Here is a 15160-nt window from a genome sequence, read left to right on the forward strand (position 1 = left end):
CGAATACATGAAAATAAAATAAATCAGCAGCACAAGAATGAAAAGGTATCATAAGAATCAAACTTCTACCACGCCAATTATCCAAAACACCTAGAAAATCTCTATAGAAGCAATCGCATAGGGCACCGGCCATAAACAATCACATAGGAGAAGAAAACCAAGCACAACCAGAAGAAACAGTATCGATATATTAAATTTACATCAATAACTAATAATGCAAGCAAAATCGAAGAAAAAATCACATCAAGAAAAATCGAAGCAGAATCAATGCAAGCAAAATCTAAGGTAGAGAAACGAAAAATTCATCAATTAAGAGAGATGAAAAACAATTTGTTAATAGTTAATTGAGAGATGACTAAAGTATTCTACTTACCCTAATTTGTTAACAGTTAATTGAGATAGAGTGCGATTTTTGGTTTCCAAATTTAGGAAAATTTTGCAGTTTCTTTGGTTTCCTCTTTCGCACCAAAATTTTGAAATTTGTATTTACAGTATGACTATGACAGGTGAGATTTGACTAAACTGATTTCATCCAACTGACTAGATTTGGGTCAAAGTCAAACACATTCGTTTTGAGAACTTGTTTTTTGACCGAATCAGGTTAGACCGGGGTTCAAAGTCTTCCAACCACTAATTCAAATGAAACCAGAGCGGTTATTTGTTAAGTAAAATCACGCGCCATTAATTTTGATACAGCCTGCACATAGTAGATTTAACAATATGACTAGTATACTGCAAAGCAGTTGGGGCGTGAGCAGAGAGGGAGATGGAGAGGGAGAAGGGCATGGAGAGTGGAGAGGGAGACGAAGAGAAGAAAACTGAGGACAAAGCATTTAAACCAACAAAAAATCACATTTTTTGCCTCATACCCCCCCCCCCCCCGGCCCAGAACATTCACTCCGCTCACTTGACTGTAATCTCTAATTATAATTGAGGCTACTAAAGGGAGTATTTGGTTGAATCAACTCAGCCGGGTTGAGTAGAAACTCTCAAGTTAAACACCTTTTATAACATTTGAACAATCGAGTTGACCGGTTCATAACTTGAATCTGGCAGTTCAAATCGTTAAAAAACTGGTTAAACCCAGTTCAATAGTAAAAAGTCAATTTGGGGAGTTTCCAATCCAGGTCAAACTGGGCGAGTTGTAAAACCATGCTTACAAGGGCTCTGTCAACCGGCCTTGCCAGCATTCCATGAATTAATAAGAGATATGTACACACCAGAGATGATACTGACCATGATGTGTATTGGTGTAGGTTTTACAATTCATTGTGTCCGATTAAAAAGTTTATTTTGATTGGATACATCACATTTTTTAGTTTTTTAGTTTTTTTTAAAACCAAAATCTAGAGTACGCAGGCTGTACCTGCACTATCACATATGGGCCATCTAATAAGCAAGAGGTGAGGGTGTATTGCATGGCAAAGTCTATAACCAAGGCTCTAGATGCCAGCACACCCATATTGAGGGTGTACTCTAAAACTGCTATTTTTTTTATACACAAAATTATCAAATATAGTTTTTTTGGACGACGTGTGATACCGTTCATGGTTTTAATTAACAGTTTCACCAATCCAATATGAACCTGTTAACTCTCTAATCTATGTCTCTCTCGCTCAAAACATAACTCTGAACTTTGATCATCTTGATTTTGATGACGATATCACTATTCTTTGTCAAATTTGCTCTATCATAAAATATTTGTCCGTCAAAGATGAAGAAAATTCACATAAAAAATAAAAATTAAAAATTAAAACTAGCTAGTTAATTTAACTAATCAAAAGCTAATCATATTTATCTTATCAACTGACTAATATTTTTATTTTTATATAAGGATGACCTGTGTCTTAACACAGGCATCAAATTCATTCTTCACGTGAGAGTGTGTGCAATCTTGTTTGTTCTTTCTGTTTCTTTAACCCATTTGCAAAATAACTGAATTGTTTGAAGTGATACATACAAAATAACCGAAATAATAACCTTTCACAAAATAAGTAGATTATTTGAAGTGATGCATGCGTCCTTTGGAAGAGATTCCCCGAAGTGATGCAACCTTTGGAAGTGTCCTTTGGGAGTGAAACGTCATTAGGTTGTTGGTGACTTTCCACCACCTTCCAGTAAATAGTAATGGCCCAAATAGTAAACATGTGTTATATAAGTATGGGTGTTGGTGCATGAACTATTGGTGACTTCTCATAACGATGGCCCAATCTTCTAAAAGAAAGGGGAAAGATAAGGGTTGCGTTCTTCCTCAGGAAATGTGCCGACAAATTCTTCTCTGTGCTCCATTCCCATTGTTCGACAAATCAAAGCTTGTTTGTCGTGAGTGGGAAAAGAGTAGGTTTGACCCCTTATTCATAAACGATTATGTTTTGAAGATGAGAACTCTTCTAGGTTACATAATTCAGACTGCACACGGTTGGGAAACGACAACATCGTTCGCTTCGAACGTTTATCACATTCCACCACTTCTTACTCCTACTCTGGACTTCTGTGGATGCGATTTCAAAATCTTGGTGTCTTCAATGCAAGGTATCCTTTTAGGTCACAAGGAAGTTGAAATGAAGGACGTGTACTACCTTTGCAAACCCACGATGCAGCAAATGATTAGGTTGCCCAGTCCTAAAACTAGATTTTGGACACAGTGTATGGGTTTGTATGTGCGTTATGTGGAACAGTTGGAGTTTACGATACTACGTTTGTCAAAAGACTGCAGAGACACTATAAGACATTCTGAAGTCAACAACCGCAGGGTAGTTGTTTCCCATGTGGTTGAAAAGTTTGACTCCCGTATACGCAGATGGAGAAGGTTGAATGATTTGGAGTTGTCCTTTAAAAGAGAGTACATTGGAATGAATCCGGGTATTGTGGAGAAAGGATGTTTCATTGGCCTATTCGTGAGGGGGGGATTTTGCGATTCAATATTCTCACCGAGAAATGGAGTAAGATTGCACTACCGTTGACAGGCTACCGCTGGAAGAGTTTCAACATTTTCCAATTTCAGGGAACAATTGTAGTTATGTTCTCCTTTGGGGGGGTTGGGTATCTTACACATGAATTGGAGCTTCGACTTTTAATTGACAACTGTTGGGATGAAGGTCGGAGGTTTAAGTTGGACAATTTGTATGCTGAAGGGACCTACTAGATAATGGTGTTACAGTTTTAACTGTGCAAGGCAAATGGTGTGGTATAATTTAACAAAAATCGAGGATTTGATAATCAAAGAAATCCCAAAGGTTGGCAGGAACCAGATTCATCAAGTACTGTCAGATTTTGTGCCAAACGAATGCCTTATGAGTATGTAAAGGTATGGTTGGGAGTCGAGTTGGGACGGATGGAAGGCGTTTCTGGACGAGAATTTTTGAAGATGCAGTAAGAGATCGTTATCTCCTGTTATCAAATCTACATTCTTATAGTTGGTTGCTGGACAAGTTCTTGATAAGCTTCCTAAGATAAGGCATGTCTGTGAAACATGTTCGTGTAAAGCGTATACAGGGTCACGGAAAACGTATATAGTGTCCATAACAACTTTTATATAGTTTACTAACTTGTTTATATCGGACACTATTTTTTATAGATAAGTACTCGAGGAAATCTGTTTTTATAGTAAATTTGTAATGCTTCGAATATTATTACATCTGACATTTCTGAGATATTTTAGATTATGTTGGTAGGTAGGTATAATGATTCAGGTAAATCTTAAGACAATGATATATTTATATCATACAATGTTTCTATGTTTAATCACAAACAAATATTAATATTGATTAACATTATAGGCCACATCACAGTAACATGATTAGTAGGCAATTGACCAAAATTATATTATAACAAACAAGTTTCCGAAAAAGACATAAGTCCCCATGAATAAAAGCTATACAAAGTATTTCATATTTTTGTCGATGTCGAGGAACTCATATTCAGTAATACCACAGTCAACTAGGTCCTTTGCCACGGTATTGCAGATGCAATCTGCAGGTCTTCCGAATTGGAGGTGATCACCTCTGATTAATTGGTTTGCATATGCAAGTACAAACACTCCGCAATTCCACCCATCAGTTAGTTTTATACAATCAACATGCTCTATTTGCCATTTCCGCTGCAAGAACATAGGGTGTATACAATTTGTGTCATGCAATAGGAGACCATATGGGAGCAAAGCACACATCTTATCTATAGTTGGGGAAGGGTCGATCACATTGGAAACCAATGAATCGTACACAAAACACGTCCAATTTTTAAAGTCGAAGACAACAAGGATCCAGTGCTGGTTGTTTCCCACGTTCAAAGTCATTATCAATCCCTTTGATTTTGCCGCGTGAGGGATGTGACTATTTTCTTGAACCAAGTCTTTGAAGGTCATGCTTGGGCTCCACAATATTACTGAACCAGTTTTTGTAAGCTTTTCTGTTGTGGTTAGACTCCCATCACTGAGGGTGCCTTGTAGGGTTCCATATAACGCCTCCATCGAAACCTAAGTTAATAGACACATAAGTAATTTGCATCACTGTATCAGAAAAAATGAAGAAGGACGATGGTTGGGAATGTCTAATAAATTACTGGGACAAGCGTGTCAGGGATGATAGTGTATCTGGCATAATGTGTGCGGAAATCTGGATCCACTGTTTCATTATTCCACCTATTCAAAAGTTCCATGTAAATAGAAAGAACCTGCGAGAAAAAAATATAACAATAATAAATAAATAAAGGAAAAGAAGTTTGCCATTGTGTGTACGTACGGGCCTTTGTTTTCAAACCTCATCATTCAGCCATTGTTTGTCATAAGGCAAGTAGAAGCTCCTTAGATTAATGTGTAAGCCTCAGCCAAAACATCTGACTTTAATAATTTGTGCAACAACTTCCATGTTTGGTTGATCATGCTGCCACCAATACTGTGTTGTGACATAGGCGGTAGTGGTCCTTTTCACTGGATCATCTGTAAGTTCACCTCGAGTGCATACAGTAGAGTTTATGCCAATTACCGTATTCGTCTGAAAAGTATGATGAATCTTTTTTTGGCATAGTTTTGCCACTTCTTCTTCTAGTACACTAAATTTGTTCCACTGGGACTCCTTTTGTGCATTCCTTTTGTGAACTGGTCATCGACAATATTGTTTGAGGACAGTACCTTCAAATACATTCTGACAAATCCAGATTAGTGGCATAGACCGTTAGTACATACTCAAGACTATTCAGAACTTAGGGCTTACTCTTCAACGGACATTTATGTGAAGAGACACGTTCATGGTGGAACGTATATAGGATCGTGAACAACTTATAGAGTGGCTTCAATAACTTCTAATTTCTACTTATCTACTTTTTCGTGGGAAGCTTACATATGACACTACATTAGCGTGACAAGACACTACATACGCTGTTGAAGATTATATGGAGTCTTCAATAACTTTTCAATTTCCTCTTATGAACTTGTTCGAGGGAAGCTTATGTATGACACAAGATTAGACGTCAGTGTATGTACGATGTTGTAAAGGATCTTGCACATCATAAATAGGGTTATATATAAGCCTAAATTAAAATGTTAGTAAGTGTACATTAAAAAGTTGTTCACGAAACTAGATAAGGTGTCCAAACAGATTATATAAGTTGCCCCCACGTTCATGTTTAAGCTAAGTGTTTAAGTGAAAAAGCAAATAAAATTATCTCTGACATATTGAATATGTGTCATACTCTTGGTTTACACCTTATCATTCATCTGGGTTCCATCCACTTCTTGTTCAGTATCGTCACCTCCATCCTTTACAGTACCGTCACCACCATCCTTTATAGTACACTCTCCGCCGTCCTCGAAGTCCACTTGATGACAACGAGCAGCCATCTGAACATACTCTGCAGCACTAATTCCACACTCCAATAAATCCTTTGCAATTCTCTGTCTGATGTATACTTTACGCCTAGGGTCAAAATCTGGTGACTTATTCCTGAGAAGACAGTCAGCAAAGGTCAATGCATAGGCCCCACATCAGCTGTTGTCATCATTCTGTTTGCAGCAATCAGCGAACACAAACTTCCACTTGGTACGCAATTTGGAGAGTACCTTCTCCAAAGTCGGCCTCGGGTCAAGCTCCCAGTCCTCACCACTCTCAGTAGCAGCCAAAGAATCAAAGATCTGAACAGACCAGTCTCTAAAGTTAACTACAACGAGAATCCAATGGATGTTTCCAATATTAACCATCATCATCAAACACTGCTTCTCCGCTATGTCGTTAACAAATGAAAGGAAAAACCATTGTCATGTTGCCTGTGATTAAAGAGCCTCCCAAAACAGAATTCGTGCCTTCTTTGATCTTGGTTTCCAAATCAATTTTGTCATCGTCAAGGGTCGCTGCCAAACTATTGTGGGAAAAGTACATACAGCGCAGTAGTCATGGGAAGGAAAATTTATTAGTTAAGGACGTCTTGGTGGGTCAGCTTTTATATGTCCTTAACAATTTTTAACTTGTTAACTTGCTTGGGGAAGCTTTTATATGATACCATATACACAGTGGATGACAGTAGATAAGATTCTGAAGACCCTATATAACATGTCCGTAAACACAATACTATAAGTTGTGAATATTACCGAAAAGTATGACGCAGATATAATGTGGTACTTTCGTTCATGTACCATGTCCAAGTACCAACGCTGCAACAATTCCATGTACATATCGACAGCCTGCAAACCAGCACAGAATTAGTACAAATATTTAGGCAATATATTTCCAAACAACCGCGTAAGTAGAAGATCAGTGAGAGAGACATATGGTATCATTGAGCCAACCATTCTTACACAAGGTGTAGAAGACAGACAGATCTATGTCATCTCGGTAGCCGTACCGTCTAACAAACTGTGTTGGGTTTGTACCAGGAAGATCGTGCAGTTTCCAGTAATACGTTACCCGTTGAGCAGTAGTAGTCAACTTGGAATAGTCATTGGAGAGACTTTTCCTATTTGCAATCCCCGGTGGCCTATCCAATAATGGGCCTTTGTTGAAAACGCTCTGAATCAAGGGTTGGTAAAAACGGGCAACTTCCTTTTCAAGTTCTGGACAGTTCACTGTGTCAAATTTGCGCGGTTGCCTACTCACCATGTTGGCCTGCGCTGTGGAAGGAGACACAGAGTTTCGTCCCTCATCTTCATTGTCACTGGACTGCTCATCCTCAGCGTCACTGGACTGCTCACCATCCTCCACATTCTCGTCCTGTTCACCACTCACCGATACCAGCGTAAAAATGTTCAATCATAGAACTCGTCCAAATTGCAAACAAAAAAAAAAAAAAAATTTAATTGACAAGTAAATGCTATTTAAATTTTAACCTTTGATTCAGCACAAGTTTCTTTTACATTCCCATCATCTGTCTTTGTCGCATCAACACTTTATTCTCGTCGATTGTCTTTACTGCATCACTATTGTCTAGACTGTTCAGAGCATTGTGATCATTAATGTCCATGTCCTTAACAACTTCACCTCGTGTTTCCGCTCTCGCTTGCTCGGACTAATTTTTTTGCAAAAAGTCGTTGCGGATGTGAGGGTTAGATATGTCTTGCGTTAAGTGATCACCTGCTCTTCTCTCCAGCTCTGGCTGACTTCGATTCAAATAGCAATCTAGCTTTTCGAAATCGAGTAACTGAGGTATCAAGTGCAGTCCAACACTTTCTTCGGGGTTGGGTTGGCTACCATTCAGTATGTCAGTGTTGTCATAAGACGAAGACTTTGACTGGAGATTAGCTACTTTGCATGGAGATCTCGACATCTCCACTAAGGTAGTGTTAATGTCTTCCAAAATGTCCATAACACTTTAATGGGCTTTAACATCATTTTCGTCCAGGGTCTGAAAATAAACAATTTTTTAGTGACATTTATTATGTACAGTATCACCGCTGATATATCAAATTAAGCCTATAAATGAAACAACGAAAATCATACCCGTACATTGATGGTCCCTCCAACAACACCTGCGTGGTCCGAAGAAGGAATGGTGTTATCCATAACAGCATGTAACATCTATGTCTGGCCCCAACTAATATCAGCTTCATCTTCGGGCAAGTCACGCAAACGACTTAAAGGACTCGATAGAGACTCTTCTTCAGTGACATTAGCAATGGGGCTATCATCGGGAAAACTTTCCTCAAAAGTTACATGTCGCTTGCTATCCTTTCTTCCCGGACAACTCCTCGGTATTCCTGCCCATGACTTTTACTCCTTCGGCCTTCTTCTTCGAGGGCGACTTCTTTAAAGGGGGCACAACTTTTATAGCTTCTGCTTTCTTCTCGAAGGGGGGGACGACTTTTACTTTTTCTGCCTTCTTCTTCGAGGCTAACTTCATTGAAGGGGGCACAACTTTTAGTGTTACTGCTTTCTTCTCGGTGGGGGGGACAACTTTTACTGGTTCAGTTTTCTTCTTAGAGGGGGGGATGAGTTGTACTGCTTTTGCCTTCTGCTTTGAGGGGGGGACAACTTTTACTGCTTCAGTTTTCTTCTTAGAGGGGGGGGGAGGACAACTTTTACTGCTTCAACCTTCTTCTTTGAGGGGACGACTTTTACTGGTTCAGCCTTCTTCTTTAAAGGGGGGTATGACTTTCACTGCATCTGCGTTCTTCTTTGAGGACGCCTCAGCTCTGGCTCTCTTAGGAGCTGGCTGTTTTTCAACGTCATCCTCACCACTATCCCCTGTTTCAAAGTCTTCCGAACCACTATCCTGCCATGTGTCCCCTGTTCCAATGGAACATTTTCTTTTCATAGAAGGGTCCACCATAATCTGGTCGAACCGGAGTTTTTGGCGGCTTTCAAAGAGGACATCCATGATTTTAAAGTTAAGGTTCTGCTCTGTTTCTCCTTTTTCTTCCTGTAAAAGAGCAATACAGTTACATATGATCAAATATGAGTAAGGAGACATCCAATAGGAGTGAGAAGATACCGAATAGGAGGGAGACTATCAAATAATAGTTACAAACCATCAATGAAGAGTTAGACATACAAACAGAGGTAGGCGTCATAATATAAGAGTGACAAGCCATCATGTACTACTGAGAACACTTTAAAACTGACCTCTAATGCAGCTCTAACAGTAGGACGAGCTTTCACATCATCTGGTACCGTCAACACATTCCTGAGAAACAATTTCTTGTTGACCAACTTCGACTCCCATGTATTTGCCCTCGTGCTTTTCCCAGGGAAATCTTACCACCCAAGAAACCATGGGAAGTTGTTATCATCCACCCTTCGCGGACCCAACTTGGGCAAGTGTAGGTAAATCCAAAGTGTAAAAGCCATAGCACAACCATGTAGACACACAGTGAAGAGTTCATTCGGCTTTTCCCTAGAGTACTCCTCCATTTTATCACACAATTCGTTAGCACTTTGCTTGAAGGTATCGAAAGCAACCCACCCCCAAGGGAACTTATCAAACTTTTCCACATCACTTGCAAGATTAATATGTACGACACTCACTCCTTTGTGTCCAACTGGGATCAAAAACGCGCCAAGCACATACAGCCTATTCAGCCGATAGACATCCTCTAGTAAGCTAGGGTCTTCCTTGGCTTCCTTCCTTGCAGCCAAAATCTCCTGCAATTTCACCACACCTTTGAACGTCTTCCGCATTTTCTCCAAGTAGGGAAAATACTTTTGACAGAATTCAGATGGATCCAACTCATCCATTTCAAAATATTCTTTGGGAGGATAAGTTGTAGAGAGGCCCGTAAGTAGGATGAAATCTGATTTTTTTTAAAGGTGAAATATTCTCCTTTCAACCTGTATGTCATCTTAGCAACCCTCCTTGAAAAAATAGACACAATGAGATTGTCTTGCGTAACCATATCTTCTTCTATATCTAGAAGAAAACCCAATGGCGACCGCCTAAAATTATCTACCTCCTCCTGACAAAAATCTGAAAACAAGGACTGCATACTATTTGTACAACTGCGTGCTTAGCATTTCTTTTACGTCACAATCTCATTGTTCGGGGCCCCCTTCGCCTTCCCAATTGTTGTCACCGCTTTGACCTTCGCCTTTATAATCCCCTTGCTCTCTGTAATCTTCTTCTTCATCCTACAAACATTGAAACAAGATTGCTTAGATAATTTATCAGAAATAGCAAAAGGCCCAACTTAAAATGTTTTTTGACCCTAATATACTTTATTGGAAAAGCAAATCAGTGTCACGACTAGCTTATATAGAGTCAACAAACAACTCAACAAACAACAAATAACTCAAATAACTCAACAAATAGCTCTAATATAGTTTAATATTCGGGCTTTACTGTGTGTTCAAGGAAACATTACAGATATGTGTTAACTATAATGTATGCTTAAGGAAACACTCAATTTAAATTGTAAAGCTTTAAACCATTTTGAGGACAAACAATATAGAGCAAACATTATATATATAATACTTCGAGTTAAAATACATGGTTTAGACTATGTCATCTCTGTCGAACAAATAAAAAAAGAGTATGCAAGTAGACTATGCAAGTAGAGATAAAAAAAAAAAAAACGTACCTTTTTGATAAATAGTAAATATCCTCTTTAAATAGAACAGAAATTATTTGGGAATGTCGGTCGTTCTTTCCAATTCGAGTTTTGGTTTTGAGATTGGGTTGAGATTAGCTTTGAAGAGAGATGAATCAGATGAGATATGATAGACCGATCAAAATATAATTTAAATATAAAAGTGGTTTAGATATTTTTCGTTTGGCTTAATTTGGGCAAGTGTTTCCCCCCAAAAAACATTCCTCACGTGCTAAGTTGCATCCCATAATATTCTATCTGATTTAAAACACTAATAGTTATTAATTTATTATATATATAATTAATTTATTCTTTTATTATTGTATATCATATTATATCAAATCATAAACTAATAATATAAAACTATAATAACAAAATAATAATAATAAATGACAAAACTATATATTTATACTAGTTTTTATAGTGGTAAAACAAATTATTCAAAGCAAATAAAATTTTAATTAATATTCATTTTCCGATCGTATATTTATCCGATATCCGATTCGGATTCGATATGAAACTTAACTCGGGGTCCGATTCGAGATAAATCGGTAATTTATCCCGATTTGGATATCGGGATAAATTTTCGGATTCAGATACAGGCATATCCGAATCCTAGTACAGCCCTAACGAAGACAATCCAATACCACTATATACTAAATTTACTAAGTACTACAAATGGACATGTTTCGTAAAATATTAGCGTGATCTACATTTTTTCCCGAATTAGGAAATTTTGGAAAATCAGAAAAAATCTTTTTTTTTTTTTTTTTTGAAAGGCAAGCAGGGTTTTTGAGAGGTCCCTTACCTCTATTTTATTAAAATTAAAACTAGCTTGGTTACATAGCTTATACTCTTACATATCTTTTGCCCGTGGCATCATCGAATACAATTTTCCTTACATCTTCGGAAAATGAACTAGGGGTAATTACTACATAACTTGCTATCGGGATATTACTAGCCAATATGTCGGCTAATTTGTTGGCTTTCCGAAATACATGTTTGAGTGTAAAACTCTCAAGTTGGGCTTTCAATCGGTGGATTTCACCCATAAGGTAATGGGCTCACCATGGGTACTGGGCTTGATCCCTCATAAAAGTTGTTACTGTTGTTGAGTCCGTCTGGGCTCTAACATTTAAACATCTTCTCTCCACCACCAGCTGAAGTCCTCTCGCTAACCTCTGTAACTCAATAAGGTCGATCGTCTGATATTCTGATTTCCCCTGTGCAGCCGCTACAACAACTCCTTCTCTGTCTCTTATCACAACCGCCCACCCCCCTTGTTCTCCCTTGAGTGTTCCATCAGTATTGAGGCAGTACGATCCCATATTTGGCTTCTCCCATGCACAAAATCGAGCAATCCTCGGCCTTGCTTCCACCATTACATTCCATATTGACATAACACTGTCTCTTTCAGGCCCTTCATCCATTACTATTTTGAGAGAAGAGAGTTTGGTCGCTACATCATGAATGATCAACAAACTCACCTAGACGGCAATCTGATTTTTGTGCTGAAAGATCCTTCTATTCCTCTCTTGCCACACATGATAGATGAAGCCATTAAACATTAGTCGAAGTGCATCCTGTTGAATGCCTTTCCCTTTCGTTTTCATGATCACCCATTCCACTTCTTCCAACCAGTTCGCACTTCGTGCCTTGTTGTAGCCTACACGTTGTAATATATGTTGCCAAATGAACTGTGCGTAAGTACACTCAAAGAACATGTGTACTTCAGTTCCTCTCTCCCTCCAACACAGTATGCAGGTGTCATCAGTTACTACCCCCCCCCCCCCACTCTTTCAACTTGCTAGTTGTCTTCAGCCCTCCCTGCAATGTGAGCCAGGCAATGAAGGAGTGTCTCGGTATCCGATTCGAGAACCAGACCAAGTGATGCCAAGATACTGGATTTTTTACTACTCGGATTCTATCATATGTCTCCCAGAGTTTGTAGTCCCCTCTCTGGGTGGCTGTCCATATCACTCGATCAGGCCCATCCCCAACCTTGAGCTCCTCTTCTATGAAAGCCACAATGTCTAGCATTTGATTTCTGACGTGCATGGGAATGCACCACTTCCCATCTTCTATAAGATTACTTTTGTGTGCATTCAGCCTACACGTTGAGTCATGTATAAGAGATAGTGGAAACCGGTCTTTTAAGATACCATCTGGGTGCCAAGGATCCATCCATACCTGAGTTCCTCTTCCATCTCCAATTTGGTGTTGGACTATGTTCTGGGCCTCTGTCCTATGCTTTAGCAAGTTCCACCAAACCCAGGAGCAGTCATTAAGAATCTTCATCTGCCAAATATTCCTCGTTCTGATCAAATTCTTAGTTACCCACTTAGTCCATATGGTGTCACTCGAGCTAACCAGCTTCCAGAGATGTTTCAAATTTGCCGCTACATTCAATGATTTCAAACTTCGAATCTCGTGCCCCCCTTCTTCATATGGGAAACATATGGTATCCCACCCAATGAGAGCATGTGATGTGGCACACTTTGGGCCATTCCAAAGGAAATTCCGACAGAGTTGGTTAATAGTTTCGATAGTCCTCTGAGGAAGAATGAAAGAAGTTGTCTAGTAGACACTCATGCCATTCAATACTGCTTTAAGGAGTTGAAGCCGTCCTGCATAGGACAATGCTTTCCCTCTCCATGCCTGAATCCTCTGTCTTACTTTCTCTATCAATGACGTACAGTCTCTTGCTCTCAGACGAGTGGTTATCAAGGGCAATCCGAGATACTTTACTGGCAACATTCCTCTCGGAAAATTGATGAGCGCCTCCATTTGTTGGACAACCCTCTCCTCTACTCCCGCATAAAACATTTGGCTCTTTTGAAAATTTACTTGTAGCCCCGAGCATTTGAGTAAGCTGTGTAGAGAGCCTTTGAGTGCACAAACTGTGTTCAAGTCCCCATTCATAAAGGCAATGAATTCATCCGTAAATGATAAATGAGTTACTTCTGGATTAACGCACTTGGGATGTAGCCGGTATCTCCCTTGTACTACTCTTCTATGAATCAGCTGGGTGAGAAAATCCATAACCAGTACAAACAAATACGGTGACATGGGATCCCCTTGCCTGATCCCTCTCCTGCCTCTGAAATACCCAAACGGTGTTCCATTAATCATAATGTTATAGCTCGGTGTTTCAATGCATCGTTGTATCCAATTAACAAACACTGGGGGAACCCCAATTCTAGTCAGAGCGTAACTCACTGCTTCCCATCTGATAGTGTCATATGCCTTTCTTAAATCAATCTTCGCTGCACATCTCGGGGGTCCCTTATCTCTATGGTAGTTGTGTAACAACTCATGTGATAGTAGCACATTGTCCTGAATGCTTCAACCCGCTATAAACGCAGATTGATTGAGAGATATAACCTGTGGCATAAAGCTTTTCATTCTGCATGTGAGTATCTTGGTAATACACTTGTAGATCACATTACAACATGCAATGGGCCGGTAATCCCCTAAAGAAGTAGGAGCAAGCACTTTCGGTATTAAGGTTATGCATGTGGCATTCACTTCCTGTAACATCTTGCCTGATCGGAAAAAATTCCTTATAGCCTTTACAAAATCATCCCCCACTATCCTCCATCCTGCTTTGAAAAATAGTGCAGAGAACCCATCACTGCCCGGTGCTTTTTCATCCTCTATGTTAGCCAAGCACTCAATAATTTCATCCCGTGTAACCTCCCAAATCATCATATTCTGAATATTCCCATCCAGTGCTTCTACCTGTGTGTCTTCCAGCTCTGTAAAATCCAGCGTCTCTAGGAAATTCGGACTGTACAGCTCTTTGTAATACTTGACACATTCATTTCCAATGTCAACCAGTTCTTCATATACTTTTCCTTGCCCATCCTTGAGACAATTTATCTTATTTGTCATGTTTCTCACTTTGATAGAGTTGAAGAAGTACTGGATCCGTATTGTTGTCCCCTAACGTCACCACCTGATCCCTCGATTTCTATTTGCTCTCTGACTCCTCAGTGGCCGCTACTTTGACAAACTTAGCCTTGAGAACCTTCTCCTGGACACTGTACCCATGGTTAAGCGGTTGGGATTGTAACAACTCCTGAATTTCCGCTAACGCCTTCTCTGCCTCCACTTTCTCTATTGCTACCTGACCTCTGTCTCTATTCCACTTTATCAAAGCCTCCTTAGTGTGTTTCAATTTTTGTATGAATGTGAACATTGGGTTGCCAACTACTGGGGTGTTCCATGCTGCCTGTAGTGTCTCTGTCTATCCCTCTTGTTATATCCAGTAGTTGAAGAACCTGAAGGATTTTTTGTATCTCCCTGTGCTCTTAGTTGACGCCACTACAATAGATGAATGGTCCGAAATTGCCCCGAGGCACACTACAGTGTGCCTCGGTGTCTGTATACTCACTCACCCACTCATCATTCACCATCAGCCTGTCCAATTTCTGCCATGTTCTCTGTTCCCGTTTATTATTCCATGTTAAGAAATTCCCCGTCTGTTTCAGATCCATCAGCCCACTCATTATGACACATTACATCAAATCCGCGAAGTGCTGTGGCTCCGTCTCAATTCCTCCCACTCTCTCTTGTGCATTCAAAACTGAGTTAAAATCCCCGATGACAATCCATGGCTTCTGGATAGTGTACGATAGCTGAATTAACACC

The 15160-nt window shown here is 39.6% G+C and overlaps 1 protein-coding gene across 1 annotated transcript; it reads left to right on the forward strand.

Annotated features, from left to right (window-relative positions):
- The first annotated feature begins 2201 nt into the window (after positions 1 to 2201).
- Positions 2202 to 2963, forward strand: LOC147516898 (F-box protein At5g41720-like). Its single transcript, XM_086593414.1, has one exon. The coding sequence runs from the start codon at positions 2202 to 2204 to the stop codon at positions 2961 to 2963; it is 762 nt and encodes a 253-aa protein (XP_086449540.1).
- The last annotated feature ends 12197 nt before the right edge of the window (positions 2964 to 15160 follow it).

This window comes from Coptis chinensis, chromosome 2 (assembly GCF_015680905.1).
Source record: "Coptis chinensis isolate HL-2020 chromosome 2, ASM1568090v1, whole genome shotgun sequence".
NCBI classification, from domain to species: Eukaryota; Viridiplantae; Streptophyta; class Magnoliopsida; order Ranunculales; family Ranunculaceae; genus Coptis; species Coptis chinensis.